This window comes from Aedes albopictus, chromosome 3, assembly GCF_035046485.1.
Source record: "Aedes albopictus strain Foshan chromosome 3, AalbF5, whole genome shotgun sequence".
NCBI lineage: Eukaryota > Metazoa > Arthropoda > Insecta > Diptera > Culicidae > Aedes > Aedes albopictus.
Genome location: NC_085138.1, coordinates 255,521,695 through 255,548,692, shown reverse-complemented (window position 1 = coordinate 255,548,692; position 26,998 = coordinate 255,521,695). Strand labels below are relative to the sequence as shown.

The 26,998-nt window shown below is 41.9% G+C and overlaps 1 protein-coding gene across 1 annotated transcript; it reads right to left on the bottom strand.

Annotated features, from left to right (window-relative positions):
- Positions 1 to 11,809: 11,809 nt before the first annotated feature.
- LOC109422340 (calpain-B) lies at positions 11,810 to 25,260 on the bottom strand. The gene is made up of 3 exons (XM_019697040.3): positions 24,732 to 25,260; positions 13,373 to 14,050; positions 11,810 to 13,247 (listed from the first exon to the last, which is right to left on the bottom strand). Exons 1-3 carry the CDS (start codon positions 24,819 to 24,821, stop codon positions 11,916 to 11,918), a joined length of 2,100 nt encoding a protein of 699 aa, XP_019552585.2. The 5' UTR covers positions 24,822 to 25,260; the 3' UTR covers positions 11,810 to 11,915.
- Positions 25,261 to 26,998: the final 1,738 nt, after the last annotated feature.

Below are 26,998 nucleotides of genomic sequence, written 5' to 3'. Positions count from 1 at the left end.
CGCCCAAACAACTGTTCAGGTCAGCTATCCATCTTTTCAATGGAGCTGCGAAAACTTGGTTCATGACCGGGTTTGAGAATGAAGATTTCACGTCATGGGAGGAGCTTAAAGAGGAGCTTAAACGCGAGTTTTTGAGCCCCGACCATGATCATACGAGCGAGATACGTGCGATAGCCCGGAAACAAGGTCCGCGAGAATCGTTTCAGGATTATTTTCTGGAGTTGCAGAAAATCTTCAACTCTTTAACGAAACCAATGACCGAACGCCGTAAGTTCGAGATCGTATTTCGGAATATGCGGTCTGATTACAAAGGACACGCAGTGTCCTCTGAGATTGACAATTTAGCCGATCTCAAGAAATTCGGCCGACGTTTAGACGCGACTTATTGGTATAAGTATAATACCACGACAACCGACTCGAATACGCGAAATAGAACCGCGCAAGTGAATGAGGTACACACGGGTACCAAACCGAAGTCTAAACCGAAACCGGACGAAAAACAAAAATCGCGTACTTTCCGGAATTCTACTCGCGACCGTAGGGGTTCAGACGAAGAAGAAGTAGTATCGCGTAGACAGTCCAAGAGTCCTTCCCGAACCAATGAGCCAAAAGGTGGATTAGAAGTCATTATTGATAAATATCAGCCACCTAAGAACGGTGACTGTTTCAACTGTCGTCTATCCGGTCATCACGCACGTGACTGCGATCGACCTAGGCATAAATACTGCCAACGGTGTGGATTCATGAATGTCGATACTGCCACATGTCCGTGGTGCGCAAAAAACGGTGGGAAAACTGTCCCCGAGGGCAGGCAGTTGGACCAAAACTAGAGACCTTCACTACCAACTTAAAGGATGCTTTGCAAAACCATGGTTTTGACAAAGTAGCCGAGGCCGATTACGTCCATACACATCAGTTCTTAGTCAACGAAACGATCATTAACCTTGCAAACGATGATAGACCACACGTTAAAATTACAGTCTTTGAAATACCTCTGGTTGGCTTATTAGACAGTGGAGCACACTTGAGCATTTTGGGGACTGGAGCAATGAACCTTATAAGAAAATGCGGCTTAGAGATGTTCCCCTCCGACGTGATCCTTCGTACGGCCAACGGCGAAGAGTTGAGCGTTTCAGGCGTGGTTTATTTACCGGTGACTTTTAACGGTACTACCAAAATTGTTGACTCCTTGGTAGTGCCATCCTTGAAGAGAAGAATTCTCTTGGGGATGAATTTTTGGCGAGCCTTTGAGATCAGACCCACCGTGGGTTCCTCAATGGTCGAAGAAGTAGAGGTTAACACTAATTCTGATCGAGATGTCACCGGAAATGATCAAAATCCCGATCCTTATAAAATTCAGTTATCTGAAGAACAAGAAGTAAGGCTAGCTGAAATTAAAACTCAGTTCAAAGTAGCATATGAGGGGGAGCTTGATACTACTGATTGGATAAGTCACCGCATCGAATTGACGGAGGAAGCTAAAAGGCTCCCTCCGGCGAGAATCAATCCTTTCCCAACTTCACCCAAGAAGCAGGAACAGATTAATGTGGAACTGAATAAAATGCTAGAATGCAAGATAATCGAAAGGTCATACAGCGACTGGGCCCTACGCTTAGTCCCGGTCGACAAACCGGATGGAACGGTACGTTTATGTCTAGATGCAAGAAAACTTAATGAACGTACAGTCAGAGATTCCTATCCCCTCCCACACGCAGACCGTATATTAAGCAGATTAGGCAAGGCCAACTTTATCACAACGTTGGATCTGTCGAAAGCCTTCTTACAGGTCCCATTACACCCCAGGTCTCGAAAATTCACGGCCTTTTCCGTGTTGGGACGGGGATTGTTCCAGTTCACCCGGATGCCCTTTGGGTTGGTCAACAGTCCTGCAACCCTTTCACGTCTGATGGACAGAGTATTGGGCGGCGGTGAACTGGAACCAAACGTTTTCGTTTATCTAGATGATATAATCGTCATAAGCGAAACGTTTGAGGAACACCTGGCTGAACTTCAAGAAGTTGCATCTAGGCTTAGGGCAGCCAACCTGTCCATTAACCTAGACAAGTCACATTTCTGTGTATCAGAGGTGACCTATTTGGGATACATTTTGGGTAGAGATGGCCTAAGACCAAACCCGGACCGTGTAGCAGCCATCCTCAATTACGAAAGACCTACCACGTTAAGGGCTCTGAGACGGTTTTTGGGTATGTGTAATTACTATAGGAGGTTCTTAGCCAATTATAGTAATTACACACAATCATTAACCGATCTTCTCAGAAATAAGCCAAAAACCGTATGTTGGAACGATAAGGCTGAAGCCTCGTTTAACAAAATTAAAGAGATGTTGATTTGCGCTCCTATTTTAACCAACCCGGACTTCTCTCGTCCTTTCGCCATTCATTGTGATGCGAGCGACTCGGCCATAGCTGGAGTACTGACGCAGTCATACGACGGCATTGAAAAACCAATAGCGTACTACTCTCAAAAGCTGACCTCTACCCAACAACGGTATTTCGCAACGGAAAAGGAAGGCCTGGCCGTACTGAATTCCATTGAAAAATTCCGATGTTATGTAGAGGGCAGCAAGTTCACGGTCTTCACCGATGCATCGGCGTTGACCTATATAATGAGAAGCAGCTGGCGTACTTCGTCACGCCTCTGTCGGTGGAGCATCGAGCTCCAGAAATACGACATGACTGTCTTACACCGTAAAGGAGTCGATAATGTGGTCGCGGACGCTCTATCTAGGTCTGTGGAGGAGCTAACAATCAACTCCGAAGAAAAGGGCTGGTACGCGGACATGGTCCGAAAGGTCAAGAAAGACCATGAGAAATATAAAGACTTTAGGGTAGACAACGGAGTCCTTAAGAAACTGGTGACTACCCAAGAAGATCTTCTCGATTATCGTTTTTCATGGAAAACATGTATTCCTGAATCAAAAAGAGAGCTTCTGATGGAGTTCAACAAGTTTTATAATTTGCCACCTTCTTTTTTGCGTTTGACAGCTATGCTTTTTTGCTGTGGTTGACATTGTTCCCTTACTCCGACAACATCTGTCAGTGGTTCGAAGCAAATAGGGCCGGGAGATATTTTGCCCATGTTCACACTGTCCAAATGAAAAGTCAACCCCACTGGGTAGCTGTTATGCGAATGGGTAGTTTTGGGGATTTTGGGTAGGATCTGGATTGATGGTGGAGCCAGCAAATTATTATTGAAACCAGGGGTTTCACATACCACATGGGCTGGGGCAGCAGGGAGTACAGTCCCGGGGTCTGACGAACCCCCCCCCCCCCCTTGCGAGTTTCCCGCATAGTCGCCGGCTAAGCAAAGGACTACTAACTCCAATAGAGACTTGTGATGACTTCAGCAGCGGCGGAACCAGTGAAAGTAAAGATTACGAAGTCTATCCAGGTGGAGGCCTTCGCTTTCGCAGGAAGCCAAAAAGGTGTGGCGGATCCGACTGCTATTGATAAGCACTCGCAGAAGCGGAGAGGCAACCGTCAGGTGAGAAGCTGCCTGGCGGTGCCCCTAAGGCCAGGAGGATACTATCCCCGAAGGTCGGCAGTAATGCCGGCAAGTCGGACCCCAAACCAAGTGTCCGGGAAAGCTCAGATGGCTGTACCTGAAAAGTCTGGCCCGTCCCGGATGGAATGGAACAGGGGGTTGCGATCGTTGTCAGGCCCTCAGCAAACACAGAGTAGGGCGAACCAAGTGGAGGACCCCTCCTTGGACGAGAAGAAAAAGCCGCAGATAGAATAAGCTAGGGACGCTAAACAAGGCGTAGGTGCCAAGCGCGAGAAAGGCGACGAACTCGTTATTAAGACCGAACAGTCGAAGTACTCGGACGTCTTCAAGGCGATGCGTTGCGATGCCAAGCTCGTGGTTCTGGGAGCCGACGTGCGCAGTATCAGACGTGCTCGTACGGGTGAAATTATCCTTGAGCTCAAGCATCACAAGGAACGCAAGGGCGCCGCCAACAAAAGTCTGCCATATGAGGTCCTTGGCGAAGAAGTAGAGGGGAGGGCTCTCACACAAGAGACGACTCTGACGGTGATGAACCTAGACGAGATCACCGAAGCGGAAGAGCTCGTCACGGCACTGCGGCAACAGTGCGAGGTGCAGGTGGCCACCTTAGCCTTCCGGCTACGGAAGAAGCTGGCAGGGACACAGGTAGCCTTGGTACAGCTACCTGAGGCGCAAATAAGTCCGTTAAAGTAGGGAGGCTGAAGGCAAATATACTATATTAACAATATAGGTCACTTCACGTTTTTACATACAACACGCAGAAAAATAAATTGTAAACACAATTAAATTCTAGTTCAAATCAACCGATTTTTCAGTTTACTACAGCGACAAACTGATTTCTAGTTTAACCTTTTGGAGCCGATTTTTTCGTCGCTGTCGACGCAACCTCGCTGGTGTCGAACACGTTTGTTATGCTCGGTTTCATCGCCGGGGTCATATATGACCCCTCCGGCTCCAAAGGGTTAAACTGAACTGTTCTATTGTATGATAATACAAACATTTTCATTTGTCGAATTTTTTGACAGTTTGTTTAAACAAACAGAGATATGGTATTTTCAACATGAAATAATGGATTGATTCAAACGACTGCACTTTTGCCACAAACAAACCCGGAATGTGATTGTGTTGGTGACGGCAGCAACTGCGGCAGCTCGGAAATCTATTTTTAGACCGTCGGTAAGCGGATGGGGAGGAGAACGACTAAAAAAAAGACAAAAAAGGCGAAACCGATCAACTTTTTGTGGATGCTGTCGTGAGTACCTGTGCGTTATCCATCACGGCCAAAGCTGCACTTGGAAGTTTGCGTGATGGATTTGCTACACCTTCTTCGTTGTGGCGATGTTGGGGTAAGCATTTTATAGCTGCACTGAAATAAATTTTGTTGTTGTTTCCACCGAATCCATGGTAAAATTAAGAACTGTACCAACAATTTTCAACCGAATGCAAAATTCTGTCAATTGTACTGAAACATTGTCAATATTACCATGCGTAAAGTACCATTGACTAAAACATTCTTGATGTTACTATTTTGACATTGTATTTTTGATCATGTTTATCTAAGACGCGCAACATTCAATCTACAAGGTCGAAATTACAATGCCCAAATAGTAGAACCAAGAATGTTTTTAGTCAATAGTAATACACGCATAGTAATATTGACAATGTTTCAGTACAATAAACAGAATTTTGCATTCGGTTGAAAATTGTTGGTACAGTTCTTAATTCTACCATGGATTCGGTGGAAACGACAACAAAATTTATTTCAGTGTGTGTGAGTGCTTTCGGACCATGTTTATGGTTTTCATGTTGTTGAAACAAATGAAATTTTTGACATTATATGAAATGATGGTAATCGGTTGTTTTTACCGATAAACTCTAAATGAAAACAATTAAATATAACTTTGGAATAAGTAAATTCTCAGTTTGAAAATCAACCATGCGTTTTGTTGTTTTAAACAAGCGCCATTTTTCTGCGTGAACGACATGGAGACACCGTTAGCGAATGATTTCAGTACCACCTGTTGTCTGAAAAAGTCAATAATTGTATTTTGATCAATTTTAGTTTTCCGTGCATTGCGACATTTCTTGAAAAAAAAACGATAGGGGTGTCGAAAAGTTTTGTTCCCAAATAATCGTTTAATAAATAATCGACTTACAATATACGCAAACAACATAATATTTCATTAGATGGCATCTAGGAATACATCTACAGCAGAATTTGAATGCTCCCTCATTGTAACGACACTGAAATCGTTTAACATCAAAATTTGAATTTTCCATCCTCAAAAATAACTTATATTTTACCCGGGTGGTTGCTGTTTTCCTTTAACAATGGCTTTTAATATCATCATTCACGCAGAAAAATGAGGCTTGTTTAAAACAATAAAACGCATGGTTGATTTTCAAACTGAGCATTTACTTATTCCAAAGTTATATTTCTTTGTTCTTACTTATAGTTTATCGATCAAAACAACCAATTTCCATCATTCCATATAACGTTAAAATCTTCATTTGTTTCAACAAAATTAGAACCATAAACATGGCCCGGAAGCACTCACACATCTTTAAAATTCTTACCCCAACATCGCCACAACGAAGAAAGTGTAGCGAATCCATCACTTCAACTTCCAAGTGCAGTTTTGGCCGTGATGGATAACACGCAGGTACTGAAGACAGCATTCAGAAAAAGTTGGTCGGTTTCGATGTTTTGCCTTTTTTTATTCATTCTCGCTTCCATCCGCTTGCCGAGTGTCTAAAAATAGATTTCCGTGCTGCCGCAGGAGCTGCCGTCACCAACACAATCACATTCCGGCTTTGTTAGTTGCAAAAGTGCAGTCGTTTAAAACAATCTGTTATTTTATGTTGGAACTACCAATTATCTGATTGTTCTAACAAACTGTCGAAAATTTCGGCAAATGAAAATATTTGTATTATCAAACAATGGAAGAGTTCAGTTTAAACTAGAAATCAGTTTGTCGCTATAACAAACTAAAAAAATTGGTTGATTTGAACCACAGATAACAGACATCCAGGCTAGTACAAATTTCATTCGGAAAGTTGTGTAAGGATTTGAATCCTTACTTGAGTGAGGTTACAAACCAATATACGATGACAACACTATCGCCACCAAACACCATATTGCCACAGTCAGTGGTGAATTGAAACATTTCAAGTGGTGAATTAAATTAGTATGGGAAATTATTTGATTGCAGCGCCACGCTATTGCCACTTGTGTTGCCGATTTCAAATGGTCGTTAAATTCCTTACACAGCTTCGGAACTGGACTTGGATGTCTGTTCTCTGTGTTTGAACTATAATTTAATTGTTTTTACAATTTATTTTTCTGCGTGTTCTTGATGCCCATGCTGACATTCATCAGATTAAAGATTTTCAATTTAATCGTATAATTTGTTCTAGACGCATCTGGAAAAGAATTTACTTTTCTGTACAGAAATGGCTCGTTTGTAGTTCAATCACAGAGAACAGACGTTCAAGCTCATGAGGTGCAGTTGTGTCACAGAGAACAGACATCCAGGCTAGAACAAATTTCATTCGGAAAGTTGTGTAAGGGTTTGAATCTTTACTTGAGCAAGGTTGCAAACCAATACATGATGACAAAACTAACGCCACCAAACACCATATTGCCACAGTCAGTGGTGAATTGAAACATTTCAAGTGGTGAATTAAATTAGTATGGGAAATTAACCGATTGCAGCGCCACGCTATTGCCACTTGTGTTGCCGATTTCAAATGGCCGTTAAATTCCTTACACAGTTTCGGAACTGGACTTGGATGTCTGTTCTCTGTGGTTGTGTTAAGCACTGCAACGGCTGTTTTGAAATAACTGGGAATGTGGCCATCACGCGGCGCTGTCACATTTCGAATCGGGGTGCAAATTCGCCGTTGTTTTATCTTTGTGTCGCTAAGTGTGCACTCTAATATAGTGTGCACCGAGTGAGTGTGTTGAATTTACTAGGGAAACAATAATTGTATTGTTGTTCAACTCATTTATAATTGAAAGTAGTGAAACTAATTATCATTGGGTAGCCCAAATTTAGTTGTTTAATTAGTGAAATAATCATAACCATCTTGTTATTTGAGCAAATTCAGCTCAGTCTCCGAGTAGGAAAATTCAAGGGTGTGCTAGTGAAATATTTCTTTAGTAAGCGCCATCATGGCGTCGAAATGAGTTTGAGGTGGGAAAGTCACCGTCGATGTCGCTACTGAGCTTGTTTTTTTTTCTTTACACAAGATTTTCGAGCAATTTTGTTCGAGCATGTTCGTCTATTCTCTGTTTTTCTATGGAGCAAAACTCGTTAAAAAGTGACAAAGTTAACTTTACCTATGCTGCGCCTTGATGGAGTCGCATTTTTGTCAGGGTTTAAATACCCTATTGTTGTTGTTCAAAATACTGTACTTTTCCTAGTCATACTACACCAGGACTTTACCGAGAGATCATTCAACCATTGATCATATTTCTTGGAAGTTCGGAAAATCGATCGTTGCAACTAGATCGGGCTATGGAAGGTACTAAACGTGAGAAATGGTATTTTCATGTCGCAATTTGGATCGGATATGTGGTTTTTAGACTCGTACAGCTCGATAACGCGTTAAATGGTTCAAATATCTTTCACGACGATGCATGCACTAAAAGTGTTTAAGTTTGATAAAAATAAGAATAAAAAATTGGCCAGAGAAGTATACGAGAAAACCCTGACAACTTTGAACTTTTTTCAGAATTTTTTTTTCATAAAACTGCATATAAAAACGTGGGTACAATGTTGGCCAGGTTAACTACTTATAATTCAATAATCCATTTTAGGTTGAAGTTAAAAAGGTGAACATGTTTTCGTTGACAAAGCGTTTTCTCGTCGTTTCTAGACGTATATTTGTAAAGAAACGTATATACTTTGGAAGTTACTCGTAGACTTCATGGCCTTGAAGAATTTTGGGTTTTATTATCAATACTTTTCGTGAGATCGAACACAGAAATTCGTGAGACGACTAATGTAAATCAAATGGGGCGAGTCGACTTTTGTCACCTCATTCGGCTCGTCTCACCTCACACGCCGCGCAGAATAAGCCTGAATGTGCTTTGGTTCATGTCAAATCGTACTTCAAGTACCTATTTGGCTTTGGTAAGTTAAAGTTGGGGTGTTTGACCAATTAGGCAAGGAGTCCTATGTTGGTCACTTTAAGCTATAAAGGCAACACCCATTTATTACGTTTATTCACTGGCAATTCCCTTAATTCAAATCTACCTGTTCAACAATAAGCGTATTTAAATTCTTGAATTTTCTCATCAAATTAGCTTGTAATTGGTAGAAAATGACAAGCATTGTCATTTCCGGCCATTTTCAATTTGATGCGGACCCTGATTTCTCCGCAAATTCAAAATCATAAAACACAGTATGCAAGACAAAGTTTGCCGGGAAAAGTTAGTTTATTATAAATTCGGTAGAGAGAGCTTTAAAATACATGTGGAAATGTGAACTGAATAGTGAGAGGAGGTTCAGATTCTGATAAAATGGTTTAGCAGTTGAAGAAAGGCTAATTTTTTTTTCTAATTTGAGTAGTTGAAAAAAAATCGATTATTGTTTAATCGATTATTTAAGAATAAATGGGCATCCCCACCATGCAATGACAGCTTGACAGAACAAACGTCATTTGGATGGCGCATGCATTTAGTGCGTAGTAGTACCTCTTCTGCCGCTTGGTGGCGACACATTCACTTAAAAGGAGTCGCCAAAAAATCGTAAGACCTATATTGTATTAACGCTGGGTATTAAGGACTGGTACTTGTGGATCATAGTAGATTGTCTGTTAACATTCCTGATGTGGCTTCCATGGACAGTCTTGTCGGTTTGATGATTTTATATACGAAGTACTACTTCTGATAAATGAATAATATTCCTATAATATTCCTAAATGACATTTTTTATTATTTGATATATCTCAAGCTTTTGTCGTACTATACTATAATACATGCCGTTATATTTTATTACATTATTTATTATATGACACATATTTAGGTTTGTATCAGAGTATCTTTGAAGTTGTTATTGGACGACGTTGTGGATTGGCAACCGGAGTGATTTGAGGAAATACCATAACATCCTTGTAGATGGGTTCTTCTTTTATATCAGTCACATGCATTGTAGATTTCATTATTTATTTCGCTGGATCAGACTGTTGCAAGAAGAATCTCTCAATTCTGTAGGTTTCACGTAAGTGCCAGGTCCAACACACATCCTTTTGGTCCTTCATCATAAGTTGAATTCTGAATGGAAATGAAATTCACCCTACTGTTTAGTCGAACCACAGAGAACAGACATTCAGGCTAGAACAAATTTCAATCAGAAAGTTGTGTAAGGATTTGAATCTTCACTTGAGTAAGGTTGTAAACCAATATACAATGACAACACTAACGCCGCCAAACACCATATTGCCACAGTCAGTGGTGAATTGAAACATTTCAAGTGGTGAATTTAATTAGTATGAGAAATTAACCGATTGCAGCGCCACGGTATTGCCACTTGTGTTGCCGATTTCAAATGGCCGTTAAATTCCTTACACAGCTTCTGAAGTGGACTTGGATGTCTGTTCTCTGTGGTCGAACTGCATGCTGAGCAAAATTCAAGTTAGAACGATGGCTACCCACATATATACATACACATAACAGCACTTTCTCATATTTTTTTTAATTATTATTAATACTTTTTAAACACAATTTACGATTGCTGCAATACTTTAAGGTCGAGCGTAATAATACTACTCATGAGTGAACAATATTTCCAAAAATCGCCTGTTATTTCTTTTATCCATAATATTTGTTCAGGTATCAGTAGGTCGGCTCCAGAGGCACGTTCTCCTCCATTTGTAATATATATGTCCATTTGTATATTTTATCACTTTTCATTACATTTTACTATATTTCACTACAATATTTCACTACACTATATTCCATTATCAATTATACAGCAGCTATTGCGTTTACATTGTTTTATTATTATGATGTTTTCTCCTATCATCTAGGTCGTAAAATGGCTAGTCACTGAATAATATCCTGACCAATTAATTACAATCCGATACCTCATTTTATTTCGCTATATTACATTACATTACATTATAGATATTTTAAAATTATATTTCATTAATTATACTATATTCCAATACTATATTTCATCATAGTAAACTATATTATTGACTATATAACTATTTGGGGTTGGGAGGGTGCACCAGGGCATCATTGAAGTTGAAACTGTGCGATGGAGTGGATTGCTAGCCGGAGTGTGGTGAGAAGTAACTATAACATCCTTGTAGATGGGTTCTTCTATCCCAACAGTTTCAATGGATTTGACGCGCCCTTCTAGTGACAAACCATCCCGTAGAAAGCTTGACAAGTAATGTAAATTTCATTATTCACCCTGTTGGATCATACTGTTGGAAGGAGATTCTCTTAAACTCGCGGATTTCGCGTAAGTGCCTCTACTTACACACCCCCTTTTGGCCCTTCATACAGCGGTATGTTGAAGTCAGTGTGGTAATGAAATTGATCTTTACTGTTAAGTGGAACTGCATGCAGAGCAAGACTCAAGCTAGGATGGTGGCTACCTACATACATACATACATACATACGGAGAGAACGTCCTAGTAGCGTTGCTGCCGTGGCGTCGGTCTACTGGGTTGGATCCAAGCCCGCAGTTGGAAAGGGGTTCCGGCAAGGTCAAGGTAAGTGGAGGTCCTACCATGGGTCCTACTGTCAGCAACTCCTTCTGGTGTTAGCTGATAGAGTCAGAGACTTCAGCAGGTCACATCGCGTTGTACGTAAGTATCAGTTTTTGATGCTTGCAAAACAGTTTGGCGCGGGCGTGGTGGTCGACCCTGATCACCTTTCGTTCGAGGATAATGGGAGTGGTAACGACCACTCGGGAAACTGGCTAAGCGCCAGCTAGCTACATTGGTAGACTCCCCAATGCGAGTTATCGATGTTCGTTGCTGCAGCCTACGCAGCTAACCTTGAGGATGCGATACGCACTGGCCCCTATCTAAAGCAATGCCTTCTTGGTGGTTCCGGAGAGACGAAGGGTTTGGCGACCATGGGAATGTTGTTTAGTGGGTCGAGGAAAGAGTAGTCCTGGTGGAGTAATTTCACTTTTGGGGTAGAAGACGGTCCTTAACCCCACACTATTTAGACCTCAATTATCATTTTCTTTTCTACACATTAACCTATACGGCTGGTTAATATACTCAGACATTTTCACAGAAGGAAATAGATTCCAGCTTTTAGTTTTGGGTATAAAATATTTGTTTATTTATTTAATTCTTACAATTTATTTCTACTTTCGAGAATCTTATTTCAAACATTGTTGATTGTGTTAGATATGGCCTTACTTAACGTTCACCACCTTCTCAAACATCTGTTCATTCATGTGGGCCGTCATTTCCAGTCGCATTATCACCGGATTCTGCTGCGAATAGTAGATGAACTCTTCCAAGTGGATCTTGTCCTCCTGTTCCATTTCCAACCACTGCAGCAAACTAGAAGAGCTGGAATGAGCTTGACCTTCCACGGTTGCCACCGATGACTTTGTGAGCGTCTTGATCAGCTTCTTCCGATCCAGGTAACCCTTCCGGTCCGGATCGTAGAAATCGAACATCTCTTTCCACTGCTGAACATCCCGGATGGCTCGTTTGAACCCATCGTAGGTCAATCGTTCCGGGTTTGCGGTGGTGGTCATTTGTCCGCTTGAGGCAAGAAACTGGGCCACGTGTTCGACGAATTCCTGGTGTGAACCATCGGGGGATTTGGCTGAATCTTCGAGATGCGAGCTCTTTCTTGATAACACCCTTCGGAGGATACTTTTTGTTTTGGACTTCGGTTTGTTAGTAAAAAAGTGAGTGTTCAATATGGAAGCTAAATCAATGTGATCTATGGTTCCTTTAGCGTCCGCTAGGCTATAGAACATTCGGGCTATCGAAGGCCAATTTGCTCCCATTGTAGATGGGGTACTGGATGGCGAGGTTTCTACAACTTTTCGACTTGGCTTCGAGAAGATTCTGAGGAAGAAATTACCTTCTATATTTCGTTTTTGCGTGCAAGGAACTATGAGAAGTGTACAGGGAGGAACCCGCACTCGACCCGTGACTTCACGGCCACTGGAGAATGAAGGGTGCGATATGGTTTTTGGCATTTTCTTTTTGGAAAAAGCCATCGGAACCGATTTTGTGCGAAAATCTTCGTCCGTCAATTGGAACACCAAGAAGCTGATTGGAAGATACCCAGTTGCTCCAGGTTTCTGCATGAGTGAGATGACTAGGTGGCACGACCCAGAGGTGTCGATTTTATCTGGATGGGCTAGCTGGACTACAAACTGTGGATTCGTCCAGAAGGATTTCAAATCGTCTTTCGAACCTCCAGCTGTAGATCCGTTGACCCATGATCCTTCTATGCATGACAACTGCCAGCTGTAGTCTTCACTCAGAGGTTGACCCATTTGATTGGGAGTCATGTTGCATATGTCCACGAAATCGTAGTTTTTGACAAATTCGTCGATGCGCAACCAAGACTTTCTGTAACAATCGGCGGGCAGGGACATTCCACCGCTCTGCAAGTAGTTGATTTCGATGAGCTCTTCTACCGGCGTCTGCAAACCGATCATCTTGCTCTCGATGGTAACTGCTTTCAGGATGGAATATGAATGTGACCCTCGGTTATTGTTCTGCAAAATAAAAAGGAAAAGAATGTCGAATTTCTTAGCCTTTTGAAATATTTAAGGATATCACTCTACAAACTTAGAATAATAACTTTTGAATGTAAATTCAAAGACTGTCTCCAATATCTTACCATTTTCACAGCCGCCATAAGCGATCCCTTCGCAAGTTTCGAGCCGATCAATTCGTAACACACATCCACATTCGCTACCGACTGCCCCAAAAAGTACCGTTCGGTGATACCCCCTGTGAAGTCCTGCATAGCTTCGCATAGATCTCTCGACGCAATCGCACTGTACGATCCGCACAGTTTGGCGTACGCCTTCTCCAACAAGGCACACCAGAACTCATTTTGCAACGTCGGTCTGATAAACAGCAGCTTCCCGTCCATCATTGGCAGCCGGTCGTCGATCACCACATCAACCCAGCGGCCGTACTGCCAGAACCGGAAGTGAAACAAACCTCGGTACAGCTTCCCCTCGATGGCGTTATCCGAGGGAACGGTTCTGAGGAATGCCTCTTGGTTGGTCGAAAGGCAGGTCATCGCTGTCGATAGGAAGCCATGCAGAACGGACCGCTTCTCGACGGAGTATTCCGGTTGTGCTTGAGCGTAGAACTTTGGCTTGGGGGTGATTTCCGAGGGTCGTACCCATTGGACGTTCGCTTGAGAGTTATGCCCAAGGACGGTGTGATTGGATGCGGGAAAGTCCGGATCTTCGAAGAGGGTTTTGCTGGTCTGAAATTGTTGTTTGAGTCGATAGAAGTCTTGTGCGTCGGGGTTCTGACGAACGGAGGTAGAGTTGTAGACAATCTGAAATTAGAGATAGTATGTTAATTTTATCTACTTATCAAACTATCCACTAAACCATAATTTTCCGAATTGGCAGTAATTTTAATGACCAAGGCTTTTTTACACAGCTACGTCAGCAAACGAAAAATATATTATTCTATAACGCAATAACTGAATGCAAGAGCATAATTAAAGCGAATATTTACATGCATCGTTTTTTAAGAATCATTTAATCAAATTATACTTCAAGGACTAAGTTTTATAAAGAAGACACCTTGTTTGTGCGATATCTTTTTTATTTTTCATAACTTTCGATATTTATTATACAGTGTAGGAAAAATATAAAATTATACAAAATGTTCTTTATTATGTAGCTGAAACGGTTTTCGTTAAACCTCAATAAACATCCATTTCTTAAGATTCTACATAACTTTCCATATGCTTAACATTCACATTTTCATCAACTTTTTAATGTATTGGAATCTAATACTATTCTACTAAGGAACGCTATAGCTCAAACAACCAACAATAGCCGCTCATATTTGGACTAAGCGTTTTCTTTTTACATTATTACATCAAATTTGGAGGTATATATCAGTATTTTTCACAAATTGAATAGTTTTCTCCACTTCGTTGATGTTATCTCCTCCTTCTTCTTCTTCTTCTTCTTCTTCTTCTTTATGACTCGACGTCCCCACTGGGACTTGGCCTTGCTTAAACTTAGTGTTCTTTGAGCACATCCACAGTTATTAATTGAAGGGCTTTCTTTGCCTGCCATTGCATGAATTTGTATATTGTGAGGCAAGTACAATGATACACTATGCCCAGGGTGTCGAGAATATTTTCCCGACTGGAACGGGAATCGAACCCGCTGTCTCCGGATTGGCGATTCATAGCCTTAACCGCTAGGCTAACTGGAGACCCAGTTGATGTTATCTCCGAGGGCGTTGAATAGCGATTCAGCAATATCGTAGTCTCTTCTGGCTTGGTTGCATTTCTTTCAGTCCTCTATATGTTCCACGGTGATTGGAACTCCGTGCAGGCTCCTAGACAAAACACAAGCTATGAAAGCAATTAACGCTGCGAATCAAAAGGAAACCTGCTAGACAAAAACACGTTTACAGGATTGACTGATGGAGCAACAACTACTATGAAACATCGTCAACTTGTCATCGGAAATTGTTATCCACTAGGATAACAGGTCAAAATGTATGATCTGTGTTGTATATGTTCATATGTGATGTCCCACATGCATCGGTTCGCTTTGCGGTCTTTGCCAAAGTTTTTCGACACATCATGGGCATTACTTTTACATTGACGGTTATATGGTATAGGACAAATTCGAGTAACTTCAAAGAAAAATACGCAAAAGTATGTTCTCCCATGTAAAATTCCATACAAACTTCAATTGCGATGCGAAAAATAAAGGCTTAACCAATGTAAAGAGCGCTCGGCTAGCCCCATGGCTATACTATTTAGGGTCGGCTCTGCCTGGCTTCAAGGGAGGACTCATACAACCAATAAATCGGACGGAACACACTCAGAATCAACAATCAAACCAAAACAGGGGACATCAGACATCTTTCTATAAGAACTGTGGCACAAACAAAGAAATACTCTTAACATAGTTTATTACTTAACAATATTATACAGAAGTGGTACAAAAGAGGGGGGGGGGGTGTCGTTGCGGCCGTTAACTGCTTCATGCAAGGAGGAGAGAGGATAGAACTGGCTTACTTGCTCGAACTGATCCCTCCGGTCAACTTTGCAGGTCCGGAACGGCCTCCATGGCGGTGGCCTCCTAAGCGTCATGCTGACTGGCATCCAGGTCCGGAACAGTTCCCAACATGGCGGCTGGTTCGTGCTGACGTCCCACATGCTCGTTGACAGGGCCGTATCCAATAGGATTTCGAGCACTAGTAGGCGGGGGAAAACCCTCCGGGCCCTACTAGGCTCTCACCGCAATAGCGCTGGATATAGCTCGCCTGTAACGTGTGGCGCGACAATAACTTCGGGGTCTTGTCGGCCACTAGCACCAGAGGGCTCGCCAGCACCGGTGTGTGTGTGTGTGTGTGTGTGTGTGTGTGTGTGTGTGTGTGTGTGTGTGTGTGTGTGTGTGTGTGTGTGTGTGTGTGTGTGTGTGTGATCCAACTAACCCCCACTGTCCGGCAGTGGTATTATGGAAGAAAGTTTTCGGCAATATCATTTTGATGCTTTTGCAAAAAGCTTTAGTCCGGGAGTTAGAAGGTGATAGCTCTATTGCAGATTCAGAAACCCATTTCAGAATGGCTGGAGAGATACGTCCATTCAGAAGTCACTTTCACTTACAATAAGCCCCGCATTACCGTTATCATTTGGATAATGATAATGCAAACACACTTCCTGATTTAAAGAGAATCTTTGAAACTGGCGCGTATTTAGATCATTTTGTTGTATGTAGTAAAAGTAGTCGGAACATTCTCACCGGAATGGTGGTAGTTTAATAGCCACATACGTAAAAAATCACGGAACAAAACTGCAATCATAGGGACTTAACAATGAAAAACTACTGGAAGGCGTAGCGCCATTGACCGTTCTATGTGAAAACGCGAAATAGACGGCACATTCCTATGAGTAGAAACGAATTTCAGCACCGTTTCCGAACCCGAACTAATTTAGCAGCGGCGTTCAAACACACACAATCTTTGAAACCCCCCGCCACAGATAACAGACGTTTATGCTTATATTGACAATGTGTGTAAAAATGCTCAACTGCCATTTTGTACGTAACGAGCAGCTGAAACACATGTGGCAATCATTTAGAGATGGCGCAGTGATCGATAGTCAGTGATCGCTTTCAAGGTTGCATGCACTACGCAATTTTACATTCAAGATTGTATTCGATCTTGAATGAAAGTGGATCTTTGAACTATTCTTGCATTCAAGTTAGATGTAATGTCGCAATCAGTTGAGTAGATGGCGGTAGTGAGCCAACGTATATCGTTTTGAACATTTACACAGGATTCTGCGAAAAATTTGTACTAGCATAAACATCTGTTATCTGTGCCCCCGCTATCGCACGAGTCATTTGGAAATGATGAATCTTTTCGAAATCAATAAATCCACCATTGAAATTCTCACAGAACAAGCACTCCGGATGACGTAGCACCGGCCAAACCGTTGGCAGAATCACAAAAAAAAAAATTGGAAAAACGCGAAAGAAACGCGACGAGCAAAACCTGAGACAGCAAAACAAAACACGTCTGCACGCGGCTACGCCTACTGCGCTCCCTCCAGAGGGCTCGCCAGCACCGGTGTACGCAAAACTGGCCTTGTGGCGAAAACGGGAATCCAGTTACCGTGATTGGTCTCGAAATAGCGTGGGGGTGGGGGGGGGGGGGGGTGTTTGTTTGTGTCCCCTAACTCCGGATGGGCTCCGGCGACACCGGAATCTTGCCCAATCGAGGATCGGACACTTGATCGGACACGTGTTGTTAAAAATCACTTTTTTTCGCCTTCACTAGGCAAACACCACACTAGCTCAATCCCTAGTCGACCGTTCACGCCGGTGGTCCAGAACTTTTTCCCTCTTTTCTTTCCTTTTTCGCTTATCGGTCCTACCCTTCTCTCTCCTACCCTCCTCTCTCCTCCCCTCCTCACTCCTCGCTTATCCTGCCTGTCATAAGGCAGGTGTAACAACATTGAAGACATTAAAGACGAAAGTAGAACTATAAACTTCAATATAACAGTTGAGGGGTATTTAAGATTTTATAGCTATTTTAAATTTTCTAAACTAAACTCCACTGAAATTATTTACAATATTTTTTTGAAGCCTTTTACTGAAAGTCTTGAGTCACCTGCCATGGATAAAATTGTTGTTTCCGTTTTGTCGGTAACACCAATTATGCCCAAATTTTGCGCAGTTGTTTGAAACCTCAAAGAGCATCTAAAAAACTTAGATCTCATTCAATCTGATCAATTTTAAATTTTCACATACAACGTTGACCCACTCAAACTTATATACTAAAACCTAACGTAAACTTGCCTTATTTTTTTAACAAGTTGTGAAATGTGTTAACTTTACATAACATTTTTGTATATAAAAATCATTGATTATGATAAATCAAAGGTATGAAGAGAAAGTTTAATTTATTATCTTTGAAATGAGCCAAAAAGAATGAAATTAAATTAAACGAAAGATGACAAAGATACTAACATATTCCTTTTCTATGTTTTACTAAAGTGACCATAAACTTTTGGCCGATGACATCAAGAGTTAATTTACTTAATAACTTTTTTTTCTAGATTCTTTAGATAAGTTCGGTAAATAGTACCTGATAGTTAATAGCTCTCATCTTAAAAATCTTAAAATTTGGTCGGCTCAATTTCCAGTGACACTGCCGTATGATTAAATTTATTTCTTAGAAAATGTTGCAACTTTGGGTCAAATTTTTGGGGTTTGAAATCGGACGCAAATTGGCGAAGATATGGGCAAAAATGGCATGTATTTGAGCTCAAAGTTTTGTTCAGGAGAGTATATTTCCGAAGAGTCACCGCAAGCTTCTAAATGTACTAGCACCACGTGGTAGTGAAATGAGGAAATATGTAATCCAGTACCTGTGAGTGCCCATAGCCAGGCCTGCATCCAAGGAGGGAGGGGGGGGTGGGGCAAAGGGAGCAAACAATGTCCTAAAACATAATACATTTTTGTTCAATAAAATGCACTTCAATAGATTATGGTATTTATTTGTGTTATTTTGCCTCTTATCTCCACCTAATGAAGGGCATATCGAGGTATAATGTTATTTAAGATAAATACCTCTATATGTTATTTTGTTGCTATTATTTTCTACTCGGGTTGTGTGTTCATCTACCCTTGCTGGAGGAATCCCATTCAAGGGCGTAGCCAGCTTTTCGGTCAGGGCGCTCTGGAAGGTGTGATGCTACGAGCTGGGCTCAACAGCCGGAGAACGATTTTCACAAAATCCGGTCAATTTGTGTGCTTTGCGGATGACATGGACATAATCGCCAGAACATTTGGAACGGTGGCAGAGCTGTACACCCGCCTGAAACGCGAAGCAGCAAAGGTCGGACTGGTGGTGAATGCCTCAAAACAAAGTACATCTCTCTCTCTCTTCTTGGCGTAACGTCCTCACTGGGACAAAGCCTGCTTCTCAGCTTAGTGTTCTATGAGCACTTCCACAGTTATTAACTGAGAGCTTCCTCTGCCAATGATCATTTTGCATGTGTATATCGTGTGGCAGGCACGAAGATACTCTATGCCCAAGGAAGTCAAGGAAATTTCCTTTACGAAAAGATCCTGGACCGACCGGGAATCGAACCCGTCACCCTCAGCATGGTCATGCTGAATACCCGTGCGTTTACCGCCTCGGCTATATGGGCCCTATTACAAAGTACATACTGGTAGGCGGAACCGAACACGACCGGGTCCGTCTGGGTGGTAATGTTGCGATAGACGGGGATACTTTCGAGGTGGTGGAGGAATTCGTCTACCTCGGATCCTTACTGACGGCTGACAACAACGTGAGTCGTGAAATTCGGAGGCGCATCATCAGCGGAAGTCGGGCCTACTACGGGCTCCAGAAGAAACTGCGATCGAAAAAGATTCACCCACGCGCCAAATGCACCATGTACAAAACGCTAATAAGACCGGTGATCCTTTACGGGCACGAGACATGGACCATGCTCGAGGAGGACCTACAAGCACTCGGAGTTTTCGAGCGACGCGTGCTAAGAACGATCTTCGGCGGTGTGCAGCAGAACGGTGTGTGGTGGAGAAGGATGAACCACGAGCTCGCTGCACTTTACGGCGCACCCAGCATCCAGAAGGTGGCCAAAGCCGGAAGGATACGGTGGGCAGGGCATGTTGCAAGAATGCCGTACAATAACCCTGCAAAGCTGGTGTTTACTACTGATCCGGTAGACACAAGAAGGCGTGGAGCGCAGAGAGTACGATGGGCGGACCAGGTGGAGCGTGACCTGGCGAGCATTGGGCCCGACCGAGGATGGAGAGCGGCATCCACAAACCGAGTATTGTGGCGTACTATTGTTGATTATGTCTTGTCTGAATGATGTTGAACAAATAAATGTATGTATGTAACATTATATTCCAAAAGCATTATTCAGCCCTTCAGCAGTCACGCTGTTGTATTTTGTACAATATATTAAAAAGGTTCGCCTGATCTGCACAACTCAACGTGGTGCTGGTAGCGGTGACTAATTTCTAGAACAATTTCTAATTTACTCATGCATTATTTTGCTATGATTTGTTGTTAATGTCTACAAAACATTCATAAGAAATTATAGCTGAACTCTTTTGGAAATTACGAACTCTTTTGAGGACTAACCAAGAATTTAGGATTTTCTTTTTTTTTTTCAGAAATTCTTGAAAAAATTCAAATAAATCATCAGGTAATCCTGGAGAAGTTCTTGGGTACATCCCTGAAAAGATGATTGAAGGACTTCCGAAATTTCCGAAGGAATTCCTAAATGAACTTGTGAAGAGAACCTGAGAGGAGTTTCTGAAGAAATCACTTGAGGAATTCCCGGATCAATCCCTGGAAGACTTCCTGAAAACATCCCTGAAGAAAACCTAGATGAATCCACGGAGTGATTTCTACAGGAGTGCCTATAGGAAGCCATGTAGATCCCCAAACCCTGGAGGAATTCCCGAAGGAATCCCTGGAAGAATTTCTGGAAATATACCTGGAAGAATTCCTGGAAAAAATATCGGATGAAAACCTAGTGAAATTTCTGAAGAGATCTCATGAGGAAATCCTATATCCTATAAATAAATTTCTGGATTCCTTGAAGGAAATTTTTGAGAAATTTATGGCGGAATTCTGCGTCGAATGCCTAGAAAAATTGCCTAGAAATCTCTTGAGATATTCATAGAGAAAATCTTCTGAAGGAATCCTTGGAGGTAGGCCCGTGCGCAGAAAAGGCGAAAAGGGAGGGTTTTTTTATCCCAAATTTGGCAAAGGGCGGTGGGGCGCCAAGTTTAAGGAACCTCGGCAATGGGAGGGGTTTAACCCCCCAAAATCACTCCCTTGTGCACGGGCTTGCTTGGAGGAATTCTTGGAGAAATTCCTGAAGGAATCCTGGGAAAATCTCTAGAGAGAATCGTGGAGGAATGCCTGAAAAAACGTATGAACAAATTCCTGACGATGATTAACCTGGGCTTGCTAGGGGAATATCTGTAAATAAAAAGAAAATCGCGTTAAGTACTGTTCCTTTGAATTCCACTAAGAATTTGCATCCTTTGACGGATACGTATTTCGACCTCAACTGTAAGGTCATCTTCAGTGTCTCGTTGAGTCAAGTACAAGACACTGAAGACGACCTTACAGTTGAGGTCGAAATACGTATCTGTCAAAGGATGCAAATTCTTAGTGGAATTCAAAGGAACAGTACTTAACGCGAAATTCCTGACGTAATTCCTAGAGGAATTCTTGGATCTCAGCGGGAATTCCTGGAGATATTCCTTGAAAAATTTCATAGATGAATTCTTGGAGCAATCCCTTGAATAATTTCTTGAAAAATCTCCAGCGCAACTCTGGGAGGAATTTCTGAAGAAATTTCTGAAAAAAATCCTTTGAGAAATTGCAGGAGGATTTTCTGGAAGAACCCTTGGAATGAATTTCTGAAAGATTCCCTGGTGGAACCTCTGGGAATACCCCTGGAGAAATTCGTGGAGAAACCCCTGGAGGAATGTCTGAAGCAATTCCTATAGGAATGTCTGGTGGATCCCTTAAAAATTCCTGAAAGTATTCCTGGAGAATTTTCCGGAAAAAATCCCTAGAGGATTTCCTGGAGAAATTTTTAGGCGAATTGCTGGCATAATTTCCAAAGGATATCAGGAGCAATACCTAGAGAAATTCTTGGAAGAATGGAAGAAATTTCTGGGACATTTCCTGGAGGAATTCCTGGAGTAATAAATGAAGGAATTCCTAGAAGTATTCCTGTGAGAATTGCTGGAGGGATCTCTTGAGGAATTCTTGAAAGAAATACTGGATGAATATCTAGAGGAATTTCCAGAGAAATTCTGGCAGATTACTGTTTGTATTTCTGTTATTTTTCTATTTCTGAAAGAAAAAATCCCTTGAGAAATTCCTGGAGGAATTTGTAGAAGAATTTCTGGAGGCATTTCTGGAGAAATACACGAAGGAATTCCTGAAGGAATTCCCGGGGGGAATCCTTGAAGAAATTTGTGAAGAAATCCCTGGAGGAATTTCTGCAGGAAAACCTGAAGGAATCCCTGAAAAATTCCCGAAGGTATTCCTGGAGAATTTCCTGGAAGAATTTCTGAAGAAATTCCCAGAGAATTTCCTGGAAGAATCATTAGAGGAACTGCAGGAGAATTTCCTGGAGAAATCCCTGGGAAAATCTCTGGAGAAATTCATGAAGAAATCTGGAGGAATCCCTGAAGCAATTCCTGATGGAATCTCAGGAGAAATTCTTGGAGAAATGCCTAAAGGAATTCCTGACATATTTTTTTTTTTGAAGGATGTCCAGGAGCAACTCCTGAAGGAATTTCTAAAGAAATTCCTGGGGTATTTCCTAGAGGAATTCCTGGAGGTATGCCTGAAAGAATTCCTAGAGATATTCCTGTGGGAATTGCTGGAGGAATCAATGGTGAATTTCCTGGAGGAATCACTGCAGGAATTCTTGTAAGAATTACTGGATGAATTTCTAGAGGAATTCAGGAAGATTTCCATTTTTATTCTAGTATTTATTTATTTCTGAAAAAAAAATCCCCTGAGAAAATCCTGGGGGAGTTCCTATGGAATTCCTGGAGAAATCATCGAAGGAATCCCTGGAAGAATCCGTGGGGGAATCCTTGAAGACATTAGTAAATAAGTGCCTGGAGGAATCTTGATAGTAATTCCTGGAGGAATACCCGGAGGAATCCCTGAAAAAATCCTTAAGGTATTCCTCCTGAAATTTCCTGGAAGAATTTCTGAAGAAATCCCAAGAGGATTTGCAGGAAGAATCTTCGAGGGATTTGATAAAGGAATCCCTAAAGAAATTCGTGGAGGAATCCATGGAGGAATCCCTGAAGCAATTCATGAAGGAACGTCAGGAGAAATTCTTGGAGAAATCCCTGAAAGAGTTTCCTGGAAGAATTTCTGAAAAAAAATTCTGTAAACATTCCTGGAGTAATTGTTGACATAATTTCTGAAGGATGTCCAGGAGTGATTCCTTGATCAGTTCCTAGAGAAATTTCTGGAGAAATTCCTGAAGGAATTCTTGGAGTATTTTTTGGAGGAGTTCCTGGAGGAGTTCATTGAAAAATTTCTGGATAAAATCCTGGAGGAATTCTGGAGAAATTCCTGGAGGTTTTCCTTTGGAAATTGCTGAAGGAATCCTTGAAGAAATTTCTGGAGGAATGTTTGCAACAATTACTGGATGAATTTCGGGGGAATCTCTAGAGAAGCTCTCGAATAAATTTCTGAAAAAATCTCCTGAAAAATTCCCGGAAGAATTTCTAGAGAAATTTTTGGAAGAATTCCTGGAGAAATCCTGGAAAACCCCTGAAACAGTTCCTGGAGGAATTTTTAGCGGAACTCCTGGAGCAATTCCTGGAGGAAAATCTGGAGGAATTCTTGAAAAAAATCCAGAAGGTATTCCTAGAGAAATTTCTGGACATAATTTATGATAGAATTCCTTGATTAATTCCTTGATGAATCCCTGAAGAAATTCCTTGAAAAATCTCTGCAAGAATCCAAGGAGGAATCCCCGAAAGAATGCCTGGAAAATTTCCTGGAAGAATGTCTAGGAGAATTTCTGGTGGAATTCTTTGAGGATTCCCTGAAGTAGTTCATGGAGAAATATTTGGAGAAATTCCTGTGGGAGTATCTGCAATTTTTTGGAGGAATCCGTTAAAGAACTCCTGGATAATTTATTGCAGAAATTCCGGAAGCAATTACTGGAGGAATCTCTGGAGGAAGTCCTGAAGGAATGCATTGTGGAAACCCTGGATGAATCTTGTACCCAAGTAAACACTTGTCACAGAGGAGTCACGGCGGCGCAGGTTTTTGTTACGCTAAAGTCACTGGGATATACTTTTAACAAATACATAAATACTTACTTGCTAGAAGTAAGTCGCAGTGACGTCTGCGCAACAAAAACAAAATCATGTGAACACATCATTCAACAATCCTTGTGCCAGATGATGGTCATTTTCCATTTATTGTTTCTAGTTTAAATCATTATTTTTGACAAAAAAATACCTTCACGGCGATCAATGTTGGTGCACCATCTTCATCGTATTATTAGTCGGTGGTATTATGTTCAAGTTGGGACAAACCTATGCCACACTCCTGGGTACATTGTCGCAACGAATAAGTACATACAATTTTCATATCACATATCGCAATATTAATAGTGATAAGAATAGCAAATAGCAATAGCAATATCAATAAATTATGCAAATGGAATAAAATTAAAAAGTTTGTTGATGACAGCATCCTTTCTATTTCACTAACTCGCACGTGATCATACCCGTCTTGTATGAGCTCAACTGTGAGTCATCAAACATCTCTGTTATTGCTACAACAGCGATGCTATAAAAATTTGAATCTTCTAACGTTAAATACCTAAACAGTGGTAGCTTGAAAACATTGTACGATTCCACGGTCGTGGTTGTAGCTCCTGATTAAACTGGCACATTGAACTTCTAGCCATTACCGGCTATACTTACGTTATCGTCTGTGAACTCCACTATCAAAAATCTGCTCAACGGTTCACCATTTGACACCGGCTCTTTGGTTTGTTCACAACTCGGTTCCATAGTTAATAATGTTAAGTTCCTCTAAATCAACCGAAACAAAACTGAGTGAATCGCGATGACACTAATTCCGTTCCAGTCGTTCGTTCTTTTCTTTCAACTTGGGCTACAAGCGTCCAAACGCACCTGCTGATAGCTGTTTACTAGCGAACGATTCAGTCAAAACAAAACCAGAAATCACATTCTGGCTCATCAACGAAATGTGAAACGGAGTCCACTGTGAGTCACCTCACCGGGCCACCACAGCAGAGCAGCAACAGTAGTGCCTATTTGGGAGTGTGTATTGCGCATTACAATACGAACGGAATGGTACCTCAGTTCAGTACCGAGCAAGCAATATTCCATGAGTGGGTTTTTAAGCCCTAAACTTGTGGCGGGAACAACGTGGCTGGAGACTCACCGTACCTATAGAGTCGAAAGAGTTGCGCGCGCTCTTTCGAGTTTTAGATCGTCTTCATAGGAAGGTGATGCACCGTCGCGTCGTCGTCGCGTCGTGCTATGGTGTCACTCAACTATAATAGTATACAAGCACTTTTATGATGGATGCATTTTCATTGATAGTGGAATGAAGTCATAGTCAGTTTAGACCGGTTTGGTTACTAAATGCATGACGTGAATTTGTAATTTTCGCTTTTAGAATCTTCACCGACTTCACAGAACTATCGTACAAACTGCTTTGGGTTGATGTCGATGCCTGTAGCTAATTGTTAGTTAAGGCAGCGTGTAGAGAGGATTGTTTGGCAAAAGACTGAAACACGGAAGTTTGTTTGTTCTGCATCCAAGATTCTTAGCTTATTGCCCTTCAAGAAACACCATGACAAATAACTTGACATCGATCCCCATATGGGATGGCTTTGTTCGTCGGAAGGTTGAGCGCATTGAAATTCTCGAAATATTGCGAATTTGATAGCACAAGGAGCTTTGTAAAATGAATTAGACAGACCAAGGGTTATCACAGTTTCTTGTTGTTTCTAGCAGTCTGGCTTGTCAGTAACAGTATTTCTGGATAAGCATCGAAAGAATTGTCCTCTTGACAAATAATGCGAATTTCATTTTTCACCTTAATAGATCATACTGTTGGAAAGAGATTCTATTAATCTCGCGTATTTCGCGTAAGTGTCTCTACTTATGGGTCCGCCACAGCCCCCTTAGGCCCTTTATACAATGGTATTTTGAATTTAATCTTTACCGCATGCAGAACAAGACTCAAGCTAGGATGGTGGCTAGAGGGGAGAGGCAATGATTTAAAAATTAATGAGTGTTGAATATTTATTCTGAATGCATTGTGGACCAGGACCCACATTTACGAGGAAAGATGCTCTCAGCGTCTTGAAATGATTTTTTTTAGATGAACATGGATTTCCACAAAGTTATTTCTAATAATAAGGCCCTCTTTAGAATGTACTAAATGTAGTATGTAGTAGAGAATATCAAATTCATAACATCAGAATCACATAGCCTTTTGTTATATCATAATTTGTTGTCTGTCTGTCTGTCTGTCTGTCTGTCTGCCTGCCTGTCTGTCTGTCTGTCTGTCTGTTTTTTTTTTTTCCTTCTAAACCATAGGGGGATAATCTGCTCAACAAAAGGTTAGGGTAGAGTAGGTCTGAGGCCGTCTTCTACAACAAAAGTAAAAGTCAGGACTACTCTCTCCTAGTACCCACTAAACACATTCCTATGGTCGCCAAACCCTACGTCTCTCCGGAACCACCAAGAAGGTATTGCTTCAGAGAGGGGCTAGTGCACATCGCACCCTCAAGGTTAGCTGCGTAGCCTGCAGCAACGAACATCGATGACTCGCTCTGGAGAGTCCATCACGGTAACATGCTGACGCTTAGCCAGTTTCCCGAGTGGTCCTCGCCACTCCCTTTGTCCTCGGAAGGCGGGCAAGGTCAACCCCGCCCGCGCCCAACTGCTTTGCAGACACCAAGAACTGATGCCCACGTGCAACCCGATCTGACCTGCTGAAGCCAAGGGTATCACTACCCTTCAGGCCCTATAAGCTGCACCAGAAGGTTGCTGACAGCAGGGTCTCCACCTGCCCCGTCCCTTGCCGGGGACCCCTTTCCAACCGCGGGCTGACAGACAGACAGACATACAGACAGACAGACAGACAGACAGACAGACAGACAGACAGACAGACAGACAGACAGACAGACAGACAGACAGACAGACAGACA